The sequence below is a fragment of the Haematobia irritans genome, chromosome 5, assembly GCF_050003625.1.
Source record: "Haematobia irritans isolate KBUSLIRL chromosome 5, ASM5000362v1, whole genome shotgun sequence".
Taxonomy (NCBI): Eukaryota; Metazoa; Arthropoda; class Insecta; order Diptera; family Muscidae; genus Haematobia; species Haematobia irritans.
In genome coordinates this window covers 86,408,813-86,433,606 of record NC_134401.1, presented here as the reverse complement: position 1 = coordinate 86,433,606, position 24,794 = coordinate 86,408,813, and the positions used below count along the sequence as shown (strand labels likewise).

Here is a 24,794-nt window from a genome sequence, read left to right as displayed (position 1 = left end):
TTGGACTTTCCGAATGGACCACCTAAGACGCAGCCGCGGTCAACATTTAAATGAAATTATCTTCAAAAAGTAAATGTCATGGACCAATCTAACGTTTCAAATAAAGAACCGATGAGATTTTGCAAATTTTATGCGTTTTTTTTTTAAAAAAAAGTTATCAAGCTCTTAACAAATCACCCTTTATAACGAAGTTTTTCTACCAGTGCACTTAACATAGAGAAGCTTTGAAACCCTCAGAAATGTCACCAGCATTACTTAGGTGGGATAATCCACCGCTGAAAAACTTTTTGGTGTTCGGTCGAAGCAGGAATCGAACCCATGACCTTGTGTATGCAAAGCGGGCATGCTAACCATTGCACCACGGTGGCTCCCAATCAATATGGAAGCGTTTAAAAATGGACCGATAATTAAAATAAAACCCTGGGTTTGCTATGACGACTGCTTTTTGACTTGGATGCAAAGATTTTGACTTTCAATTAAGGATTTTGGTATTAGCTCCGACCCAAAGACGCGGCTTAAAATAAGGATAAGATAAAGATATAAATCACAAAAATTAGTTGTATCAATTAATTTATTAATTCGATTAAATATTTATTAATTAGTATTGATACTAACATTTGAATTAAAAATCACTTGGATCAATCAATTTCGTAATTAAAAACAAAAGTTATGTTTTTCTGAATAGAAATCTTATTTATGAAAATATCCATTTTCTTTTGCGGTATACAATAGACACTTAAAGGTAAAAGATGTTTTCTTAATTTCCAAAAAAAAAACTATAAATTAAAGTTTATGTATCTTCTTTTAATTAAAATTTTCCTTCATATTGGGTCAGTATAGAAAATAAAGGGTGGTTAAAATTTCAAGGGCCGATGTTGATTTTGAATAAAACACAAACTATTTAGGAAATTATTGTAATTTTATTTTATTATGATATATTGGTATTACTCAATTATGTATGAAACAAAATATCGGCCAAATGGGCGCCGCGACCTCGGTGGCACACCTTCATCCGATAGTCCAAATTTTCGATGACGCTGAGGCATAATGGAGGTTCTATGCCGTTAATGTGCCGAATTATCTCATCCTTTAGCTCTTGAATTGTTGCTGGCTTATCGACGTACAACTTTTCTTTCAAATAACCCAAAAAAAAGTCCAACGGTGTCAAATAACATGATCTTGGCGGCCAATTGACATCGCCATTATGTGAGATAACACGGCCATTGAATTTGTTGCGCAAAAGAGCCATTGTTTCGTTAGCTGTGTGGCAAGTGGCATCGTCCTGCTGAAACCACATATCGTCCACATCCAAATCTTCCAATTCGGGCCATAAAAAGTTCGTTATCATCTCACGATAGCGAACACCATTCACAGTAACTGCCTGACCGGAAAAAATACGGCCCGATGATGCCGCCAGCCCATAAACCGCACCAAACAGTCACTCTTTGTGGGTGCATTGGTTTTTCGACAATCACTCTTGGATTCTCATTCGCCCAAATGCGGCAATTCTTTTTATTGACGAATCCTCTGAGGTGAAAATGTGCCTCATCACTGAAGATGATTTTCTTCGAAAATTGATCATCCACTGTTGCCATTTCTTGGAACCATTTAACACGTTGTTGGATTGTGTATCTCTCCATGGTTCAAATTGAGTAAGTCTTAAATAGAGAAATGTCAAATAATATTCGGAAAAAACTTGGCGTTTAGGTGTGGTTCACATTCAACATCGGGCCTTACAATTTAACCACCCTAATATACGATTTCTCGTCTAAACGGATTTCCAAAATTATCCACAAAAATCCCTAAATGTATGGAAATTCCCCGCTAGATTTCAAATTTCTTCTCCATCCAAAAATCCCATATTTGGGAAAAAATTTCCATTACTGACTAAATTGGGTTTGGGGAAAACTACACAGAAATAAGGGAAAATGAAGTACCTTAAAGCATAGCAACCCAGCAAAAAAATTTTTTGAAGTTGTACCAAAGGTACAACTTTAAAAGCACTTCCAAAAATTTTCTTTATTTTAACTACACAGGAAGTTCTTTTAATTCAATTTTTTATAACTCGCTTTTTCATATATTTAATGAGTAATTTTAATTTTTTTTGTGTCAAATAGGTTAAAAACAGATTACGAATTAATAAAATGGTACAAATTATTAAAATTTTGCCGAAAAAATCCTAAATCCACTCTAGAAAATTTGCGAATTTTTGAAAATATTTGAAGTCAAACGTTTCAGACAAGCATTAAAAATCATAAAAAATTATAAAAAAAAAAACTATTTATTTGAGAAAATATTACAAAATTTTTTAATTCACATCCAAAACACTGAATTCGAATCACACCTTAAGGTGAGTATTATGTTCGAGTTTAGCCGCTAAAATCGCTAAAGTGAAAACTAAATCAGTAAGAAAAATGCATGAAATTATACATATTTGTTGCAAATTTTATTATAACTTGATGGGGAAAAGCCCAAAGCAAATTTTTACAAAGTTTGTATTCCTTAAAATGGATTATTCAAGAAAAGTAATCGTGAAAAAATGACGTTTTTAGCGGCTAAACTTGAACTTAATACCCAACTTTAAGAAGTGATACAAATTCAGTGCAACGGCTATGGAAATGGTGGACATCCGTCCTATGACAAGCCATTGTTAAATTCATCGCTTCTGCGCCAATTTTGCACCACTTCTGGATCCAAAAAGAACATTTTCTCTACTTTTTTGGCGACGCTTTTTTTGCTGGGAATTGGAGCAATCCTATATACAGTCAGCAAAAAAAAGTTGTACACCAATATATACCTTAAATTAAACGCTTGATGAGACATGAACATTTACTTGAACACCCAACAAAGTATATACTATAAATTAAATTAATTTTTATATATATTTTTTATAATACACACTTTAATTATATTTTACTAGAAAACAAATATAGGTAGCTTAAAATTTTTAATTTGTTCTATTTAAATCATTTTTTGTTTCTTTTCTTTTTCTTTTGCCCATACTACATTAAAAAAACAAACACCCATGTTAACAACCACCAAAACAAAAAATATCCAATTGGTCCAAAATCACTGTCCATCATTTTAACCCGAATAATAAATAAAACCAACACGAAATGCCAAAAAAAACACACACACCTCAGACATCTATCCCATATTGGGTAGCCTATTGGGTGTCGACACCAATAATAGTAATGAACAATCACCAAATAATTCCAACAATGATCTCTTCCAAGCCTATGGCTATTTAAACAACAGTAATGTCACAATACATGCCACAGCGCCCCGAAGTAGTGGGACAGGAGGAAGTGGTTCCACTGCCGGTGCTACCAATGCCACACATAACAGTAGCAGCAATAATGGAGCCGGTAGTGGTCTAACCCCAGGATCTATATTGATCAATGCCTTGAGTGGTGGTGGCAGCAGTGGTGGTGGCGGTGGTGTCCATGTCGGTGCTGTTGGTGTTACTAGTCTCTTGGAACGTGATGACTATATGCAATGCAAACATTGCAAACGTTTCTATAAATCCATGCAAAAATTACAGGAACATGTCCGCAAATATTGTCTCAAAGAGAAAAAATACAAATGTGTATCCTGTGAATATCGCTCACGTCGCAAGGATCATGTCCTCAGACATGCCAAGCGTAAGCACTGCGATCTGTACGAGCAATATCGCGAAGATGAAGAGGCCCTATTCGTTATACGCACCGAAGAGGATGGTGACGATCAAATGGGTGGTCGTTATGATACAGATATGGATTATGATGAGCCTATGAATGATTATCTGGTGCCATCGATATCACTGGGTCTTGGCAGCAGTGGTGGTAGTTGCAGTGGCAATGGTGGTGGCGTTGGCGGCGGTAGTCTTAGTAATTTGGACTCTTCGGTGGGCTTTAAATTTGGATGTCGTGATTTGACCATAACTGCCGTACCCATAATGCAAGACAGTGAAGAGGATGATGATGATTACGATGAAGATGACTAAGATGGATGGAAAGAAAGATAAATAACTGAGTGAGAGTGAATGAGAGTTTATGTTTGTCTGTCCGTATGTCAGATGTCTGTATATGTGTTGATTGCTTTTCTCTTATTATTGTCATATATATGGGTCATTCCATAGCGAAAAAACTGAATCGTAGTGAATTTTTATGGCTATAGTTAATTAATTTTATTTAAAAAAAAATATATAGTTTTTCTCTGTCTATATTACAAAATATCTTTTTTTGTAGTCAATTTGATCGTTTATTTATACGAAAATTGTGTACATTTCGAATATCTTAACATAGTCCATGTTAGAACTACTCAAGATATTGGAACTCTTGCAAAGACAATGTCAAAGTACCTCAAAATGGCAGACTCATTTCGGTTGAAATGAGAACACAGAGTTTTCTCTTCTTAGGAACGAAGATTTTAGACAAGCAAAGTTCTTTTTTACCCAAAAAGTTCTTTAAAATAAATAAAAAAGATGAGGAATCAAATTTAAAATTTAAAAAATTTATATACATTCTTAAAATATTTTCATTCATTTAAAAATAAGAATGATATTTTAGTGTAGATGAAATCAAATCAAAAGGGTTCCACCATGGTTGGCATGCTAAAAATTTTGTTTGACTTGACTTTAATAATTCTGAAAAATTCTTCAAAATTAATGAAATCTTATGCCTAGAAATATGTTAAAATTTTGTAGTTTGTCTACAAAACAAAAAAATAGGATATATTTTTCAATAATTGTTTTTTTTTAACGATGTTTATTACTTGAAAGTCGAGTCTATATTTGGAAATTTAAATTGTCTTTGAAAAAGGACTCTGATAGCACACGATGAAAAAAAATCTGGAAAACCGAATAAATTAAAATTTGTTTCCTAGAATCAATTACGCAAAACTCAAAATTTAAAAGAGAATTGTTTCTTAAATTTATCCCTACACAGAAAAAAAAAGTCTTATAGGAAGAATGGACTACCTCGTGCGAAAATTGAACTAAATTGTACTCAACACTTTGAGATTTCCATAAATTGTTGTTAAAACTGTACTTTTTAACTGCACTGAAAAAAAGCATGCCCGGTTCCAAAGATTTTGTCTTTACTTTAAAAAATTTGGTATTGATACCGAGCCAAAGATGCTGAGAATACATGTAAGGATACTTTTAAGACACAATTCTCTTTTAAATTTGGGTTTTGTGTACTTGCTTCTAGGAAGCGAATTTTAATTTTTCGCTTTTTCAGCCTTTTTTCTCTTCATATGCTATTAAAATCTTTTAAAAACGAGTTAACGACAACTTTATTTTCCAAATTCAGAATCGACTTCCACTGGAATTTTTGCAGTGTTTCCAGTAAAAAGCGTCTTTAAAATATAGTGTTGAAAAACATGTCCTATATTTGAACGATTTTTTGCTTTGTAGTCAAGAAGCAAAAAGACAACAAATTTAACCCTTATACTATGTTGGGTATTAGGTCATATTTTTCATCACCGAATTTCTTACTTTTGGATTATAATTAAAAGTTCTTACTACTCAGCATGAATTCAGCATATGTTACCAATTAATGCACTGAGTGATAGAAATTGTTAATTATATTCGAACAGTAAGATATGCGGTGTTGAAAAATACGATATGGGTTATAAAATGACCCCAACGTAGTATAAGGGTTAAAGACAATTTCATTAAATTTCAAGAACTTTTCTGAATTATTAAAGTCAAGTTGACCTAAACCCAAACAGTTTTTCTTTCATGTTGTGATACCCATTTTTAAGTCAAATCACTTAATTATAAGGACAATACGACTTCATCGAAAAGTTTATCGATTTTTGGACAAGAAAAAAAAAATTTATATTAGAGAAATGTGTCTTCTATGCTAAGCAAAATTTGCATTCGTATTTTAAAGACATGACAATATTTTTTTCAAATTTAAAGACAATTTCATTCAATTTAAAGAATTTTTCTGAATTATTAAAGTCAAGTTGACCTTAACCCAAACAGTTTTTCTTTCAAGTTATGGTACCCATTTTTAAGTCAAATCACTTAATTATAAGGACAATACGACTTCATTGAAAAGTTTATCGACTTTTGGACAAGGAAAAAACTTTATATTAGAGAAATGCGTCTTCTATGTTAAGCAAAATTTGCATTCGTATTTTAAAGACATGAAATCGTTGACCTCACGACAATATTTTTTTTTTCAGTGTAGAAGAGAAAATGAATTAACAGTAAAGAAGAAAATCATAGGCGCCAAATCATGACCATTTTTACCATACAATAGTTCATTCTTACTATTTTTGGGAATCGTACGAAAATTTTCTTTGGCTTTAGTTCATATTGATCTTATGTGTAAGGTCGTTGCACTTTATATCCACGTTTAGTTAATAAAATGTTTGAGACATAGTTAACAAACGGAAAACTCCATTGGCCTGTAGAGAATTTCGAAAAAAAATAATAAAGTTTAGCTACCAACAAATATTTTTTTCCTAATAATAATAAGTAAAAAATAACTACGGAAATTTTTTTCGGTGTACTTCAATTCTCCTCGTCTTTGGCTTGGAATCAATACTAAAATCATTATTGTAAAAACGAAAACTTTGGCCATTCTTTTTTTCCAGTGTGGGTTCAGTACCAGTTCCAACCAAAAAGTTTTTTTAGCGGTAAGAGGAGGTCAACCTCTCAGTAGTTGATGAAAGCTTTCAAACTTCTCTAAGTAACGGGCTGCCACCACACATAATCTAACCTACATAAAAGACACAACGAATTAAACCCCAAAAATATCTCTGCCAATATTAGGTTAGTGAAGGGTTTTGTGAGGAACTTTTAAAAACGGTTGTAGCAAAAGTTTTTCTTTTGTTTGCAGTTTTTTGTATCTCTTCGAAAAGTTCAAACATTTCTTTATTATAAAATTTTTATTTTATCCGTAACTAAAAAAAAATATTCTAAAATCACAGCCGAATTCGTTTATAACAAACACTGATCTTTTCTGAATAACGAATGACTTTACACCGCAAATATGACACATCATTTTGTTTCATGATACAAATGCAATGTAGTACTATGCACACTTCCTAAATATAAACTGTCGAAATTATTCGAAATTTTTTGAAAAAAATGACATTATTTACGTTTCCTAAAACGTATATCGTTTGTAAGAAACGAAGCATCAGGCGTTTACAACTTTCTTTAAACAAGTGGGTTACTTGTCGGGCAAAAGGTGAAATTAAAAACAAATGGACTAGCATTTTTAAAATTATTTTTACATTCAGCTATGCCACTCTTCCTAAATTTACGTTTCCAAAAAGATGTGTATTGTTTGCAACTCTCTTTAAACGAAGTTTCTTTAAATGCGCTGCGTATGTGCATTGCACACTGGTTTTTAACAAAAAGATCTGCTTGTCTGTGTGGGTTACGGGCAAAAGGTGAAATTAATAATTTAGGTAGAAATTAAAAACAAATGGACTAGTATTTGTTAAATTTTTTTTACATCAACATTTGTCATAAAAATAATATAAAATTTTGCAAACAAATTCTTCCAAAATCGAATGTATCCTTCGGTCTAAAATTTCGTTTGGGAGAAAAATATTTTTTGTTTTCGTGCAATGTCACCGTTTTTTTATAATAAAATAGTTCTCGGCATAATAATAATTACATTTATTTATAACATGATAAAAATAATTTGACACAAATATTATATTTTTATTACGAACGTAAATCATTTGACAACAGAGTATTTTCTATTAACTACATTAGCATGGAATGATTCATTTTGACAATATTTTAGAATCTAAAACAAAAAAAAAAAACTCTAAAACCAAATGTTGGGATAGTTCTGTAAGAAATGATATTGAAAGATTACTTTCAAACTATCGATTTTTTGTTCTAGAATTTTACAAAATTATTTCGTAAGACCTTTATTTAAAAACGTGGGAGGATTTACATTTTATTGTGTTTTCTATTGCAATGGTGGTTTTTATTTTTAATTAGGGAAATAAAGGAATCATTCATTTTTCTATCAAATGAAACAACTATAAACCTAACGACGAAAGTAAAAGAATAGTTTCCTACCAAAAAAAATGTGTTAACCAAAAACAAAACCATTTTGTTCTTTAAGTTGGGTACTAAGTTCGAGTTTAGCTGCTAAAATCAAAAATATTCCAGCAAAAAAAAATATAAAATTATACCACTTTTAGCAAATTTTATTATAACTTGATGGGCAATAGCCCAAAGGAACTTTTCATATTGTTTATATTCTTCAAAATGGATTACACTAGTTTACACCGACAACGTACACTTGATGAGTGTCGACTTATGTATTTTGATCAGCTGAATTCGAAAAAAAAAGTTTTTATGGAACAGTTTTTGAGATATCCCGTTATTTTTAGTTTTTCGCTCTTTTTCCACTAAACAAATTATATCTTGAGTTAGAAATGTCCGATTATGTGGACATTTCTAACTCGATTTAGAAATGTCCGATTATGATTTATACTTTTCTGGTGGAAAAGGACCATTGTAAAATACGATTTTTTTGAAAATTTGGCATTTTCCCATCGATATTTTTTAAAACCACTTAACACAGATCCAATTATACACGATTATTCGTCATCTCAACCCTCTAATGCCCAAGCCCGTCTTTAGGCGGGCATCATTTTATAAGGAAGCTTTTAGTAAAACACACCTTAAGACAACAAAAATGGATAAAATAAAAAGCAAAATTAGTTGAAACTGTTCAAGAGGCTTTGCAGCATATACTGAATTTTACCGTATAAATTTTTCTTGTTTACTTTTCTTGCTTTCGTGTCGTTAACATTGAAAATTTAATCAGCTGACAAAAAAATTGGGGCATTAGAGGGTTAATACCTTTCATTTAAGTACCAACAACGATATAATCGGACATTTCTAACTCGAGATATAATTTGTTTAGTGAAAAAAGAGCGAAAAACTAAAAATAACGGGATATATTTTAAAAATATTATTTAAAATTTTTTGTCGAATTCAGCAAATCAAAATACGTAAGAAAAGTTGCATCTCATCAAGTGTACATGAATTTTTTTATACCCACCACCATAGAATGGTGACGGGGGTATAATAAGTTTGTCATTACGTTTGTAACACATCGAAATATAGATTTCCGACTATATAAAGTATATATATTCTTGATCAGGGAGAAATTCTAAGATGTCCGTCTGCCTGTCTGTTGTAATCACGCTACAGTCTTCAATAATGAAGCAATCGTGTTGAAATTTTGCACAAACTCGTCTTTTGTCTGCAGGCAGGTCAAGTTCAAAGATGGGCTATATCGGTCCAGGTTTTGATATAGTTCCCATATAAACCGACCTCCCGATTTGGGGCCTTGGGCTTATAGAAATCGTAGTTTTTATCCAATTTGCCTGAAATTTGAAATCTAGAGGTATTTTATGACCATAAAGAGGTGTGCCAAAAATGGTGAGTATCGGTCCATGTTTTGGTATAGCCCCCATATAGACCGATCTCCGGATTTTACTTCTTGGGCTTATAGAAACCGCAGTTTTTTATTCAATTTACCTGAAATTGGAAATCTAGAGGTATTGTAGGACCACAAATACGTGTGCCAAAAATTGTGAGTATCGGTCCATATTTTGGTATAGCCCCCATATAGACCGATCTCCCGATTTTACTTCTTGGGCTTATAGAAACCGCAGTTTTTATTCAATTTACCTGAAATTGGAAATCTAGAGGTTTTTATCCAATTTGCCTGAAATTGGAAATCTAGAGGTATTTTCGGGTCATAAAGAGGTGTGCCGAAAACGGTGAGTATCGGTCCATTTGGTAATGCCTCCATATAGACCGACTTCACTTCTTGAGGGTGTAGAAGGCGCACTGATCATGAAAATTGCTTGAAACTCAATGTAAAATTTCCAGATTTTACTTCTACAGATTTAAGATTTCAAATCAAACAAAAATGGTTCTTATAAATCCAGAATCTGATATGGTCCTCATAGGTGAAATCTTTAAATTTATCTTCGGGAAGTGTCCTCAAGCCCTCCTGAAATTTCAAAGGAAACCTAATATTTGGTTCATGGTGGTGGGTATTTAAGATTCGGCCCGGCCGAACTTAGTGCTGTATATACTTGTTTTTTTGTAAACTAGTGTTATTAAGGAAAAGTAATCGTGAAAATGGTGATTTTAGCGGCTAATTAACTTAATACCCACCTTTAGAGGTAAATGAACCCAAAATTACACTAAGTGTAGGAACGATTGCCTCCAATTAAATTTGCAATCAAAATTTTATAAATTTTGCGTTTAATGTTTCTTAGTTTTTTTTTTCACTGAACGAATGTTTAAGATATTTTCAATTTAATGTTCCCTTAAAAAAAAAAACTTTAACAATAAGCAGAAACTTAGTTTATTCTCCTATTTTTTCCCCTTTATAAAAGAAAAGTAATGAACTAAATTAGGCCACCTTAAATTAACTAAATTAAATTTAAATAAATGAAATGAATTTAAATACAAATTACAGTAATCCCTCGATTTACGTCGTGATTGGTTCCGGAATTTGACGACGTTAGTCGAAACGACGTAAACCGAATTAACAATTGCTCTTACTTACTCCTAAGTCCACTTATGTATGTATGTGCGTGTACATAATAAAAAACTTCAAAAATAAAGGTAATTCAGTAATTTCGGAAAGAAATTCAGAAAAAAAATGTTTCGATGTCATCATCGTTGATACATATTTTGCGTATGGAAGGCGTTTCTGATAAAGTTGGCAAACAAATCGACGACGTAAATCGAATTGCGACGTAAATCGAAGTTTAATAGAACAAACAATTTGACGACGTAAATCGAAACAACGTAAACCGAGACGACGTAAATCGAGGGATTACTGTAATTAAATTAAACTAAAGAAAAGATTTAATCATGTTTTAATTTAAATGAATATTAATAATATAAAAAAAACAAATGAAATAACTATTAAATGGAAAATTATTGAAAATATATATTCTATTAAAATAATATTATAAATAATTTAAAGTTATATCGTATTAAATTAAAAAATCATTCAATTCAATTCCATTAAATAAAAAGCAATAATTTAAAGTTTTTTTTTATACTCTGATTATATAATAAAATAAAATTAAACAAAATTTGCCCAATTTAATTAAAATTAACAAACATTGAGCTAAAATATAAATTGAGTTCTTTAACATAAATAAAATAAAGCTAAATGGATTTAACTAAACGCAAATCAGTTACATTAATTTGAATAAAACTAAATTCAAATTTATTAATAAAATTTTTTTTAAATTATATAATAAAATAAAAAAAAATCGGAGATAAATTTAAATAAAAATTTTATTGAAATAAAATGTTAAACCATCATATTAGCAGTATTACCCTTATCATGGTCTGGTTGGGGTTATACCACAGCAAAAAAAGCCAAAATGGCTCAAAAGTAATGAATTTTACATCGGCTTGTCATGGGACAGAAGACATCTTTTTCGGCATCTGCTGCATTCATTTCAAAATTGGGGAAAAACTTTTTTTCTCTACGTAAAGTTTATTTGAGTAATACTAGCCAATATTTTATAGCAAATTCTAAGTCTGCCGAGAAATGGATCAAATATTTTTTTGGACATTTCTATTATTTTATTTGTCCTTGCTGTGTTTTATGCACAGTCAAATTCAGAAAATTTGAATTAATGGTAAAACTGCGAATATTTTTGGATGTACTTTAAAAGTAATGGCTGAAGAAGAACTTCCAATTTTTTTTTTGCTGAGACGTTTTTGAAATAGCATCCCAGCAAAAAAAGCGTCGCCTAAAAAGTAATGAAAATGTTCTTTTCGGATTTGGAAGTGGTGCAAAATTGGCGCAGAAGCGATGAATTTAATGAATTTAATTTTGTAATATTTTGCCAAATAAATAATTTGTATAATTTTGAATGCTTGTCTGAAACGTTTGGCCTCAAATATTTTCAAAAATTCGCAAATTTTCTAGACTGGATTTAGAATTTTTTTCGACAAAATTTTAATAATATTAATTCGTAATCAGTTTCTAACCAATTTGAGACAAAAAAAAGTTTAAATTATTTATTAAAACTATAAAAAAGTGAGTTATAAAAAAAATTGAATTAAAAGAACTTTGCTGTGTAATTAAAATAAATAACATTTTTGAGAGGACAGTTTGGAAGTACTTTTAAGGTTGTACCTTTGGAACAACTTCTAATTTTTCTTTTTGCTGGGATAAGTTTTTAATATTTTCGGAGAAACCATCATTGCTTAATAGGATTTTAATATATGGTAAATAACAGGTCATTACAACAGACTATTTTAATAATATTATAAAATGCCAAATGACTGCCACAATAATAATTATTATTTTTTGTAATTTAAAACAAAAAAATATTTTTAAATTTTACAAAATATATTCCTAATAAATCTTAACCAGCCTCCCTTCTTTCCCCACCTATGAACCTTTTTATGTTGGCAATATATTTATTATTATTATTATTATTAAACCCCTTGCCTATTTATAATCTTCACATACACTGAGAAAAACATAAGCTTTAGTGAAAACAAATGATTTATCTATTAAAGAAAAAAACATTCCTATATATCAAGAAAATATTTAACTAGTTAATTGAAAATAAGACAAATTAATTATACTTTAAATTATTATAAATATCTTGCCATTCAAAAAAATGAAGGAAAAATATGAAAATATGAAACACAGACTTTGTCTAAAATCAATATGTGAAAGCTTTTTTTATATGTTAAATTATTTTTAAGTTTTTTTTTTTTTTAATTATTTAAACGTTAATGTTATAATTTATCAATGGCTGGGTTAAAAACACATAATAATTATTAATTAAATATAAATGTTAGTTAATGTATTTACACAAGAAACCGAAACTATTATACCATAAATATTTACAAATACCTCAATACAAAATATATCACACAAATGTTTTTATTTTTTTATAAATTTACAATATATACATTATAGGCTTAAAAGCCTATTTTATTTAGTTTAGGAAAATACATAAAAAATATTTAAATTTTGTTTCTGGGTTTCCTAAATGTAGGATGTTAGAGAAAATATGAAAACAATATCTAAAAGATGTCACTTTATTTTATTTAGTTAAGTTAAATGAATGGCTTTTTTAATCATAATTTAATTTTTTTTTAATAGATTGTTAACATTTTTTCGTTTTTATGGTTTTATGCCATTTCTATGCCAATTCGAATGAAGATTTTATACTTTTTTTGTTTTTTTTTTTAATACAAATGCATAGATTTTAAAAATATATGTAAATGTTTTCATAATACAACAGTTGTGCTATTAAAACTTATTTTGAATGAAAGGACTTAGAGTAGATTATAGTGAAAAACTGATTGCTGTAAGAACTTTTTCTTTAACAGCCAAAGTCAATTAAAAATTGAGTTGAGTTGAATTTTATCGATTTCTTTTTTATTTTTGTTTTGATTAAAATATACATTTTTTATTTGTTCTATTTCATGCTCATAAATTTAATTGTGAAACAAGTGAAGTCAACTAAACACACAGTTAAAAAAATACCTTTTTGGGATTCAATCACGATTTTAATTGATCCAATTAATATTTTATTAATTAATATTTAATATTGAAATGTCTTCAATCACAGAAATTAAAAAAAAAAATATTGATTCAACTAAAAAAAAAATAATTGATATTATTAATTTTTGTGATTGATTTTCGTTGTGATTAAAAATTTTGTTGCGTCTATTAAATTTTTAATTGAATATTTTTGAAAATTCAATTTTAATTGGAAATATTTTGATGAAAATGTTTTCTTTGTAGTGGCTGACTACTCTATAGATTATAAATTTTATTGACATCAATGATAAGCGACTTTTATTCGAGTCAAAAGGACGGGTCATACTATATGTGGAATCCCCTGATTAAGCTATAAATATCTGGGGGATAAATCTAGGGGAAAAGTGACTAACTGCTCTATATATTATCAATTCTATGATAAAAAAAACCTCTTTTCAATCGAGCCGGACGCACGTTAAGTTAATTTACAATGTGGGACTAATTTTACAATAAAAACAGGACCAATGTTAAACAGAGTCAATATCAGGGAACGTCTTTTGTCAAAATATAGTCCCCTATATAAAACAAACCCCGGTTTAATTTTTTCCATTTGTCGTAAAATTCGCAATCTATTTAAAATTTCACATTTTTATTCGATTTTATCACTAAATAGAATGCGACCTTCTTTATGGTATTTACAAAATATAATTTTCTTGTAAAAAATCTATTGTAGAATTTATGTAGATCTGCAAGATTTCGAAATATTCGGTTAAATAAATAAAGAAATTCAAAACGAATAGACCTAGAGCTTGAAAATATAATAAAAATATTCAAATTAAATTTATGTATATATCTCTATGAAAACATTTACATATACTATATATTATACATTATGATTAATGTAACCATCCTATGTTTTTTGTGTTCTATCTTCGTACATTCAAAAATACAATAAAATAATTTACACTTTATAGTTTTAATTTTAAAAATTAAATGTAAATTTTTATTCAACTATTTCTTGTAAATCTTTGTGTATACTATAGAAATATAAATATATAGAAATATTTTCTAAATAAAGACAACAAATTTAAAATATTCAATTCTTTGTCTGAAGCTAAATTAAATGTAAAAAAAAAAAATAATAGAGCTGGGGAAAAATATAAAATTCTAGTGAAAAACTACTCCAACGATTTTTTTAGATTCGTATGCTAGAGGCATACGAATCTGAATTCCTTGGGAGTTTATGAAATGTGGAATAACTTTTATTAAACAGGTTCCCTTTTATAGTTTTGTTTTTTGTTTTTTTGTTTAGTTTTTATTGATATGAATTAATTATTAATGCTACAGATATTTGCGAAATTATATATCTTGAAGCCAAGTTGTTTTCACAAAATTATATAAAAAAGTTCTGAATCCCTAACTGTATTTATATCCTTAACGAAGGCAAAGAGAATGTATGATATTACGAAATTGAATTGGATTACAAGGTACTCGGAATATGTTTACGATACTCGTCTGTCTGGCTGTATTATTAATTAAATTAAATTAAGTTAATTTATATTAAGTTAATTTATAAATGTCATAAATTCCTAATAACAATTTTAGGCAATTAAGTTTTAATTAAAACATATACATACTTTATTATTATTGTAGAAATTATCCTGGACACAGATAACATACGATCTTTGAATTGCTTCAGGGTTATTTAATTTTTATAGTATAAATTAAATTAACATCATATAAATTAAATTGAATTAAACTCTATTTAATTCACATTTTTATTTGGATTGTTTACCATCTATCTACTTTTCAACCTATGATAATTTTTTATATTTTTTTTTTAATTTTATAATTTTTTAGAATTTTAAGGCCAATTATACACAGATAATCGATTCGTGATTCAATCACGAAATTTTTATATATTTTTTTTAATTTTATAATTTTTTTAATTTTAAGGCCAATTATACACAGATAATCGATTCGTGATTCAATCACGAAATTAATTGATTCAATTAATGTATTAATTGAAACTGAAGCACGACAAATTTATTTTTTAACTGAAAGTATCGTGAAAAAAATCAATTAAATTAAAAATTTAAATCGTGACTGAAACAATTTCAATTAAAAAAACTATTAGGTCAATTAATTTCGTAATTAAATGAGAAAAAAAGTTATCAGAGTATAATTGTCCTTAAAATTCTATTAAAGATTTAATCGATTTTGATTGAATTACTCAATTTTTTTAATTGGGGTAATCAATTATTTATTTGGACTTAAGCTTCTTCTCCATTTAATATATTGATTCAATTAAAAATGCATAGAAAAAATTCACGAAAATTTTTCCAATTAAAATTTTAATTGAGTTTTAAAAAATATTCAATTAAACAAAATTCAACATTTTTCTTAATTAAACCAAAATCAATCACAAAAATTAATAGTATCAATTAATTTTTTAATTGGTTCTATTAATTTTTTTATTGACCTTCAATTAATTTTTTTTAGTTGATACTATAATTTCTGTGATTGAAGACATTTCAATTAAAATATTAATTGGATCAATTAATTTCGTGATTGAGTCGAAAACAAATTTTTTTGTGTGTCTCTATTATCTAGGTTATGTCAGGTTAGGTATAGTGGCAGCCCGATATTTCAGGCTCACTTAGACTATTTAGTCCATTGTGATACCACAGTGATGAACTTTATTATTTAGAATTTTTTTGATGTGTTTTTCGATTACAATTATAGCTTTTCCATGGACTTGAGTAGAAATTTTATGAGCCAAATAAATATATAAATTAATTAGTTGCGAGCAAAATTTGTGATTGAAAACAAATTATATTTTGAAAAAATTAACTGACATCTGAAATGATTAATCAAATTAAAAAATAAAGTCTATTAAGAAAATTATAGTAAATTTTTTTTAATATTTGAATTAAAATAATGTTTCTAATAAAAAAAAGATATATATATATATATATATATATATATATATATATATATATATATATATATATATATATATATATATATATATATATATATATATATATATATATATATATATATATATATATATATATATATATATATATATATATATATATATATATATATATATATATATATATATATATATATATATATATATATATATATATATATATATATATATATTTTTTTTTTTTTTTTTTTTTTTTATTAGAAACATTATTTTACATAATTAAAATAATAAAAAAAAAAAAATAAATAAATATAATTTTCTTAATAGACTTTATTTTTTAATTTTATTAATCATGTCAGATGTCAGTTCATTTTTTAAAAATATTTTGGTTATATTTTTTCTGTGTATGAACAAGTCATGCATTTTTGTATTATTTTCATTCAACATATCGCTGGAATATAACAAAAGATTCCATATATATAAGAATAAATCATACATAATATTGCTTTCAATATTACGATTAATTTATATATATGGATATTGAATCTCTTGTCATTTATTTATTTGAGTGAGAATAACTAAAATAAAATAAAATTACCATTTAATTAAATGAAATGATTTAATTTACCGCAAATTATATTCAACCAAATTGAATTATATTTCTTCAAATAAAAATAATTAAACTTAAAACTAAATTATTTTCGTTCATATAAACTCATTTAAATAAGAAGAATAAATTTACTTTAATATAAATTATAATTATATTTATTTTAATATATAAATCTAACTTAAATTAAATTATATTGAATACTCATACGTATTATTAGAAATGCACAGAAAAAAATATTACGAAAATTTTTCCAATTAAAATTTTAATTCAATTAAACAGTTTAATTGATTCAACAAATTTTTTAATTGAAACCAAAATCAATCACAAATTTGTTGTATCAATTAATAATTGATCAATCATTTCTGCGATTGAAGACATTTCAATTAAAAATTAATTGGATCAATTAATTTCGCGATTGAAGACAAAAGTTATTTTTTTTGTGTGTGTACATACGAGATTTCTTTGACAAAGAAGATAAATTGTAATAATAATATGTACAAACATATTTTAATTTAGTTACAATTAAATTAGTTTTATTAAAGACACCATAATTATTTTATATATTATTTTATATATTATTATTATTATTATTATTATTATTATTATTATTATCTTTTTTTGTAGAGACATTTAATATCGTAATTTAAAACAATTTTAATTTCAAATAATTTAGTATTTTTTAATTTATGTTTTTAACTTTATCTAAGACTGTATATAAGAAGCTAGACCCAATTCCCTGGATTGAATTGAATAAACGTCAGAAATATTACGAAGGCTTTTCTATTTGGTGTAGCTAAAATTCTTTTTTACCACCACTGACTCGATCTCGATTCACTACTAAAATTTTAAACATCTTATATCACGACTTACTATCTACTAGGGTCCTTTTTTATATATTGTAAAACGCCAGCTATAACGAAAATGTCGAAAGGAATGAGCTGGATATATTAAGATAATATTTAGAAACTATCAATTAAAAAAGTTTTATTTAATTTGCGATTGGTTTATCCTTATTTTAACATAACCACCCCTTTTCCGTTTTCCATTCCTATTAAAAAAAAAAAAAACATGATTTATTTTTTTATCTACTTCCAATGAAACAAGTGAATCACTTCATCCATATCACAAATTCAAATCTCTTCGTATCAAAGAAAAATGTAAGCAAAATTCGTATACACAACCACACCGAAGAATATTTACGTTCTATTCTAACTTCTATCAAAATTAAAAATGTGTTTGTTTAAATCTTTATCTTTCAGCTTCATCTTCCACCGAAAGTTACTGGACAATTGTGGAAACAGTACCATATACATTGGCTAATAGTCAAGCCAACACTGGTACCACAACATGTACAAATGTTATTAGCAGTCATCAGCAAAGCGGTAGTGGCCATCAAACTCATAATCATGCAGCCATTCTACAAACTCATCCTCCGCATCCGCTTCCGCAAAGTACCCAGCATGTTGTTACTGGACCACATCATGTTAACTCCGCCAACTCTTCTGCTACAGATGCTTCAAATCTAATAGCATCAGCCACTGTAGTTGTAGAAATTCCATCTCAAACTGAAGGTATGCCCGGAAGTACTATCCATTATACCCTACCCAAGGGAACGGCTACTCAACATCAGGAAATTTTACGAAATGTTCAAAGCTCCTCGGCCCTGACAGCGGCCTATAGTAAACTAACAAACCCTCCAGCCACAATACAAATTGTTAAACAAAGTACATCCCCAAATACCCATAGCCTACAACAGCCTGGAGCTCCCAGGACCATTATTCAACATGAAGCACATGGACAAAATAATCAACAAACGCATCAACAGCATCATCATCATCAAGTGCAACATATAACCTTACAAGAATGTCTAGAGGCTACTACAGCTAATACTTTGCAACAGCAGCAACAGCAGCAGCATCCGCAACATCATCTACAGGTCAGTTCCTCGGCTACGGGCTCTATGGGGGCAAATGTACATTCCACTACGACTTCAACACAATTGCCACAGACAGAATTTATAAAAATTGATACTTCACGTTTTGAGGATAAAGTTCTTCTAAGAAATGTGGTGCAATATGAAACAGCGGCTCAACAGCAGCAACAGCAGCATCAACAAATTGGTTCTAGTACTAATCCTCCTACAACAACAATTATTGTAAATGAAGCAACGGGGGCTACACATTTGGAAGTTATTAAAGATCACAATCATTCACATCATCATCCTCATCCCCATCCCCATCCTAATCGTCAACAACAACAACAGCAACATAGACAACATCATCCACCGCAGGATCAATTGCAACATGCCCAAATCATAACAAGCGAATCCGTAACCACTTCCACATCAGATGTTGATGATATCGATGAGCATCTCGATATAAAACCTCATGTGGCGGCGACGGCGACAACTGCAGCGGCTGGTCATGAGACCACCGCCTCAGAGGGTGAAGACAAATTTCTAACACCTATGAAACGTATCAAAACTATAGGACTGAAACCATCGGATATTGCTGCTGCTGGCCTTCAATATGTTTGCAATGTCTGTGGTAAATCCTATAAAATTAAAGGATCTCTAAAACGTCACAAGAGTTACGAATGTGGTGTGGCACCTCAACTTGCATGTCCCTATTGTCCCCATAAGTGTAAATATAAATCGGATCTACGTAAGCATATATCGCAAAAACATACGGTTAGTGTAGCTCAAAATAATGCCATCTATAAATAAGCCATTGGAGCCATAAAGAAACTAGGAAAAAAACCAACTAACGATTATATTAAAGAGTTTAATGATTTTCTATGATTGCTAAATTGAATACGTGTTTATTGTTTTAAGCAATATTTGATTTTTATTTATTTATTTTTTAATTATTTATTTTTGATTTTATTTGGAAATTATTTCATTTGGCCGCATTTCAATATGCACAGAAATCTACGAATATCAAGTAATTTTATGTCATGCTATATATGAGCTCCATGTCCATGTTTTTGGAAACTGTTATAACAAGACCATTAAATGATTTATCCCTTTTTTCCAAAGGTAGATAGATTCATAGAAATTCTTATGTTCTTACAAAATTAATTATAAAAAAAAATGCATTATATAAGATTTATATATTTTATCTGAAAAGGAAATCAATTTATTGTTTCCATAGTTTGAATTGTTATTTTTGTTTGATTTTTTATTTTGGATCAACTTTCCAAATTTAATATAAAATGGCAACCAATGTTTGAATCTCAAAATTAATTCGTTTTGCAATATGTACAGCTTATTATTTTTATTTAAATGTCACAAGTGTTAAAAGGCATGTCTTAAAAAATCCAAGTTAAAGTTTTTCGAAATTAAAAAAAAAAAAAAAATAATTTTTTCAAAAATATCAATTCTGATATTTTTATATGTATAGGCTTAGTATTTTTGTAAAACAAGATTGCAATAATGGTTAGGTTATTTAAGTATAATTTTGTCGAAAGATTTTCGAAATCATAAACCTATTTAGGAATTGTTAAAATCGGTAACGACTTTGAACGATTAGAATGAAAAGTCTATCTTTCGTCTTTGGCGACTTTTGAAAAAATCGAATTTTTAGCAGTTCCTAAAAATAAAATTTTATATCAAGAATTTCCAAATACACCCAAAGAAATTTGTCAGTAGGCACAACAGAAAAATCTGCGAAAATAGCAAAAAGGCATTTTCGAATGAAATAAAGTTAACAACTAAAAAAAAACTTTAGATTCAATTTATTTTTTGAATTATATGAAAGTACAAATGATACGAAATTATATAAGAGAAGACTGTTGAATCGCAAAAAAAAGAAAATTGTTACTAATAAAGAAATGGACTAAGAAAAAAGCAGAAACTATTGAAGAATTGATTATATGTTCCTCCTTGGTCTATTCAAAATTTGAGATACTCTTCTTCTCCTTTGTTGAACTCTCTTCTACAATAATGACCTCGATTTTTCGTTTTCGGAAACAAACTCTGCTTCCATATGCAACCGCACTCTTATTAATTAATTTCAAAAATTTTGCATCAAAATATACATAAACAAAAATAAATTAAAGTAAAATGTAAATAGTTAATAAAATTTTTACCTACTCTTGCATTTCAATAGGCAGAGAAGGAATATGATCACCTCAAACATGTTTCAAGAGCAAAATGTTATTTTTGTATGGTGACCATGTAGGTTAGGTTAGGTGGCAGCCCGATGTATCAGGCTCACTTAGACTATCCAGTCCATTGTGATACCACAATGGTGAACTTCTAACATGTGAACATGTAACATGTTCATAGTGACATGTTCATGACATGAACATGTCACTAAAATGTTATTTTCTTGTCAAATATAACCTGCTTGCCGAAATCGGATACATGATTTCCGAGAAAATAACATGGTTGCGAAAACCATGTTACATGGTCACAACCCAAAAATAACATTTTGCTCTTAAAACATGTTTGATCATACTCCTTCTCTGGGTGAACGGCCATTTTCGTGATTAGCAAATGATGATGATGGCTTGCGAATGATGATTTTTGCCTCATCTACATTATTAGAGAAATTTTTGCATATATTACCATTTTTGTTTATTTCAACTAAATAAAATAAAGTTTTAGCAAACAGTGATAATTTTCGTTTTCTTAGTCGAATATTTGCTATTTTTTCAGATTTTTACTTTGTATCTACCAACAAAATTCTTTGAGTAAATAATAGAAAGCTTTGAACTAATCGATATGAAATTTACCAATTTAAATTATTTACATAATATTTTACTTCAAAGGCAAATTTTCAATGTTTTAAAAAATTTTGAAGGCGTATTTAGTGATGAAAAAAGTCGATTATGGCATTTATATGTTACAGGATACTATAGGCCAAATAATGATGGAAAGTATTTTTAATTAATGCAATTGGGTAATGTTTTCGAAAATAATAGAAATCAATGGTATTATCTGTTTAGGCGACGAAAAATGTAGATCATTTTGTCTATTTTTTAAAAGTCAAAAAAAAAAAAAAATTAAAAAAGTGGATTATTCCAAACCTATAAAAATAAGGCATAAGACACAAGTTGAAACAAACTCCAATACGGCACAATTTTAAATTTTTTGCATATGTCTGAGTTTTCTGACATTATTCTTTGAAAATGTAAAAAAATCAAATATTCTTTTTGAGAAACTTTTATTTTTACGTTTTCCTTAAATTTTTATGTTATTTTATTTTTTTTTTTTATCATTTTAATTATTTATTTCTTGATTTATTTATTTATATACTTTTTTGTTCATATTCGTATTTGTTTATTTAATTGCTTTGCAATTTCTGTTTATTTTGTTCAATTGTGAATTACCAATAATTTAAATTTTTTCACCACCCAAAAATAACATTTTGCTCTTAAAACATGTTTGAGGTGATCATACTGCTTCTCTGGGTGCCCTTAAAGGTATACGTCTTCGAAATAAGACTAATTTCCCTGAAAGTAAAGAAAAATATTTTTGATTTAAAGAAATAATCTTTACATTAACTGAGATATCGATTCTTTGGGTTAAAGATAAAAAGACTTCAACTATAGGATAAAATTTATTTTTAAAATTTTACATTTTTAGTTTAGTTTTTTTTTATTAACAAAGCATTTTTACTTTAAAGTTTCTGTTATACTGTCATTTATTTTGACGTGAGTAGATTTGCTAATACATCGTAAAGAGACTAAAAATTCGATGAATGAGATGGGTATCCTGAAAATTTATCTTTGGCTCGGAATAAATACCCAAAATCCTTAAGAGAAGGTAATAATAATCTGGAAAGACAATAATTGGTAACTATTGAATTTTTTGTAAAGAGCAATCAAAAATAATAAAACTTCATTCAAACTATTTTTTTTATCAAAACTAGTCTTTTGAAAAAAGAAAAAAAAAAATAATTTCTTTCAGTGAAACGAAAGCTTTAAATCTAGTTAAAAAATGCTATATTAGCGAGTTTTTACATTTTTAGTTAAATTTTTGCTGATTGTTATGTTGTGGCTACTAAAAAGAGTCTTTAAAGCCTGCGAAGTTTTTATCTTTAATTCAAAGACCAGTGAGTTCAAAAGGTATTTTTTTAAATATTTTTTATTGTCAATCACGAAATTAATTGATCCTATTAATTTTAAATTAACTGTTTCAATTATTAAATTAACTGAAACAATCTATTTTTGTGATTGATTTTTGTTTAAAACATTGAATCAATTAAATTTTTTATTGAATGTTGTTTAGAATTTAATTAGAACATTTTTACAGATATTTTTTCTATGTGTATTCGCAACAAAATAATTGTTTTCTAGCTAACGAAATTTTAAGCAATAGCAGACCTTTTTTTGAGATAAAACTTGTTGGTTGGTTTGATTGCCATAAATTGCAAAGAAAAACTTCAACGCTATTGAAAAATTTGTGGAAAGTTTATGTTTTCATAGTTTTTCTTTTTATTTTCATTATTTTTGTAATAATAATATTTGTATAATTTCTTTATTATTACTTTTGTTTATTTTTCTAAAGAAATTTATTTTTATATGGAAATATTTTACAATTTTAATGATTGCAAACAATGTAAACTAATTAGAATTTTGTCAGAACATGTTTGTTACAAACGTATACTAAATAGCTGAATGTTAAAATGTATTTTGTTTTTAGAGGAAATCTCAAACTAAATTAAATTGATTTTAATAGGGTCTAAATCAAACTGACTGGAGATAATAAAACTGTTTGGAAAAATTTTAAGCAATAACAGACTCTTTTTTGAAATAAAACTTGTTGGTTGGTTTGATTGCCATAAATTGTAAAGAAAAACTTCAACGCTATTGAAAAATTTGTGGAAAGTTTATGTTTTCATAGTTTTTCTTTTTATTTTCATTATTATTGTAATAATAATATTTGTATAATTTCTTTATTATTACTTTTGTTTATTTTTTTTTAAGAAATTTATTTTTATATGGAAATATTTTACAATTTTAATGATTGCAAACAATGTAAACTAATTAGAATTTTGTCAGAACATCGTTGTTACAAACGTATACTAAATAACTGGATGTTAAAATGTATTTTGTTTTTAGAGGAAATCTCAAACTAAATTAAATTGATTTTAATAGGGTCTAAATCAAACTGACTGGAGACAATAAAACTGTTTGGAGTAAATCATTTTTGAGAATTCCATAAATACAGATTTATTTACCCATAAAGAAAATTGTATGCGACAAATGGCAATTTTGTTTATATGAAATTTCATTTCGAAGCAAAGTATTAATTTGTAAAAAAGCTAAATAACTTTTAGCATGACTTAAATGTATCTACATAATCTATTGAACAAGAACTCTTACAAAAGCTCAAACATATTTTTATTTAAAGATTGCTCTGCGAATTTTGAATGTAGTTTCATAAATATAAACACAATAGATATGGAAGAATACATTTCTTCCTTATGATCTCAAACAAGCTAAGATAAAAGCTTTTTACTATATATCTCAAAATAAAATAAATATGTATATAACCTAAGTGTAATAAATTATTTCTAATAGTAAAAAACGATAATTAAATGCTTAAGTAGTTATGGCCCAACATACACTTGCAATTTTTAAATAAATATATAATATAAATTTAATCTTAAAACTTACATCCAATTCAACTGAGAATTTAATATGTATGTATATCAACTATTACTAAGATTACTACTTAAATGTTGTGGAAAAAGAAATTAGAAAG

The 24,794-nt window shown here is 27.9% G+C and overlaps 1 protein-coding gene across 3 annotated transcripts in view; it reads left to right on the top strand.

Annotated features, from left to right (window-relative positions):
* The window catches only part of lola (longitudinals lacking), a 437,759-nt gene that overhangs the window by 309,812 nt on the left and 103,153 nt on the right, over nt 1-24,794 (top strand). Inside the window, exon 6 of one of the 3 annotated variants that reach the window (XM_075313525.1) lies at nt 18,340-19,820. The exons of 1 other annotated variant lie outside the window; for it this stretch is intronic. In XM_075313525.1, coding sequence (XP_075169640.1) covers nt 18,340-19,805 — 1,466 coding nt within the window. In that variant the 3' untranslated portion in view covers nt 19,806-19,820. Of the gene's footprint in view, nt 1-3,143; nt 5,803-18,339; nt 19,821-24,794 lie in introns of those variants that run through there. One more of the 3 variants, XM_075313532.1, reaches the window with a different exon arrangement.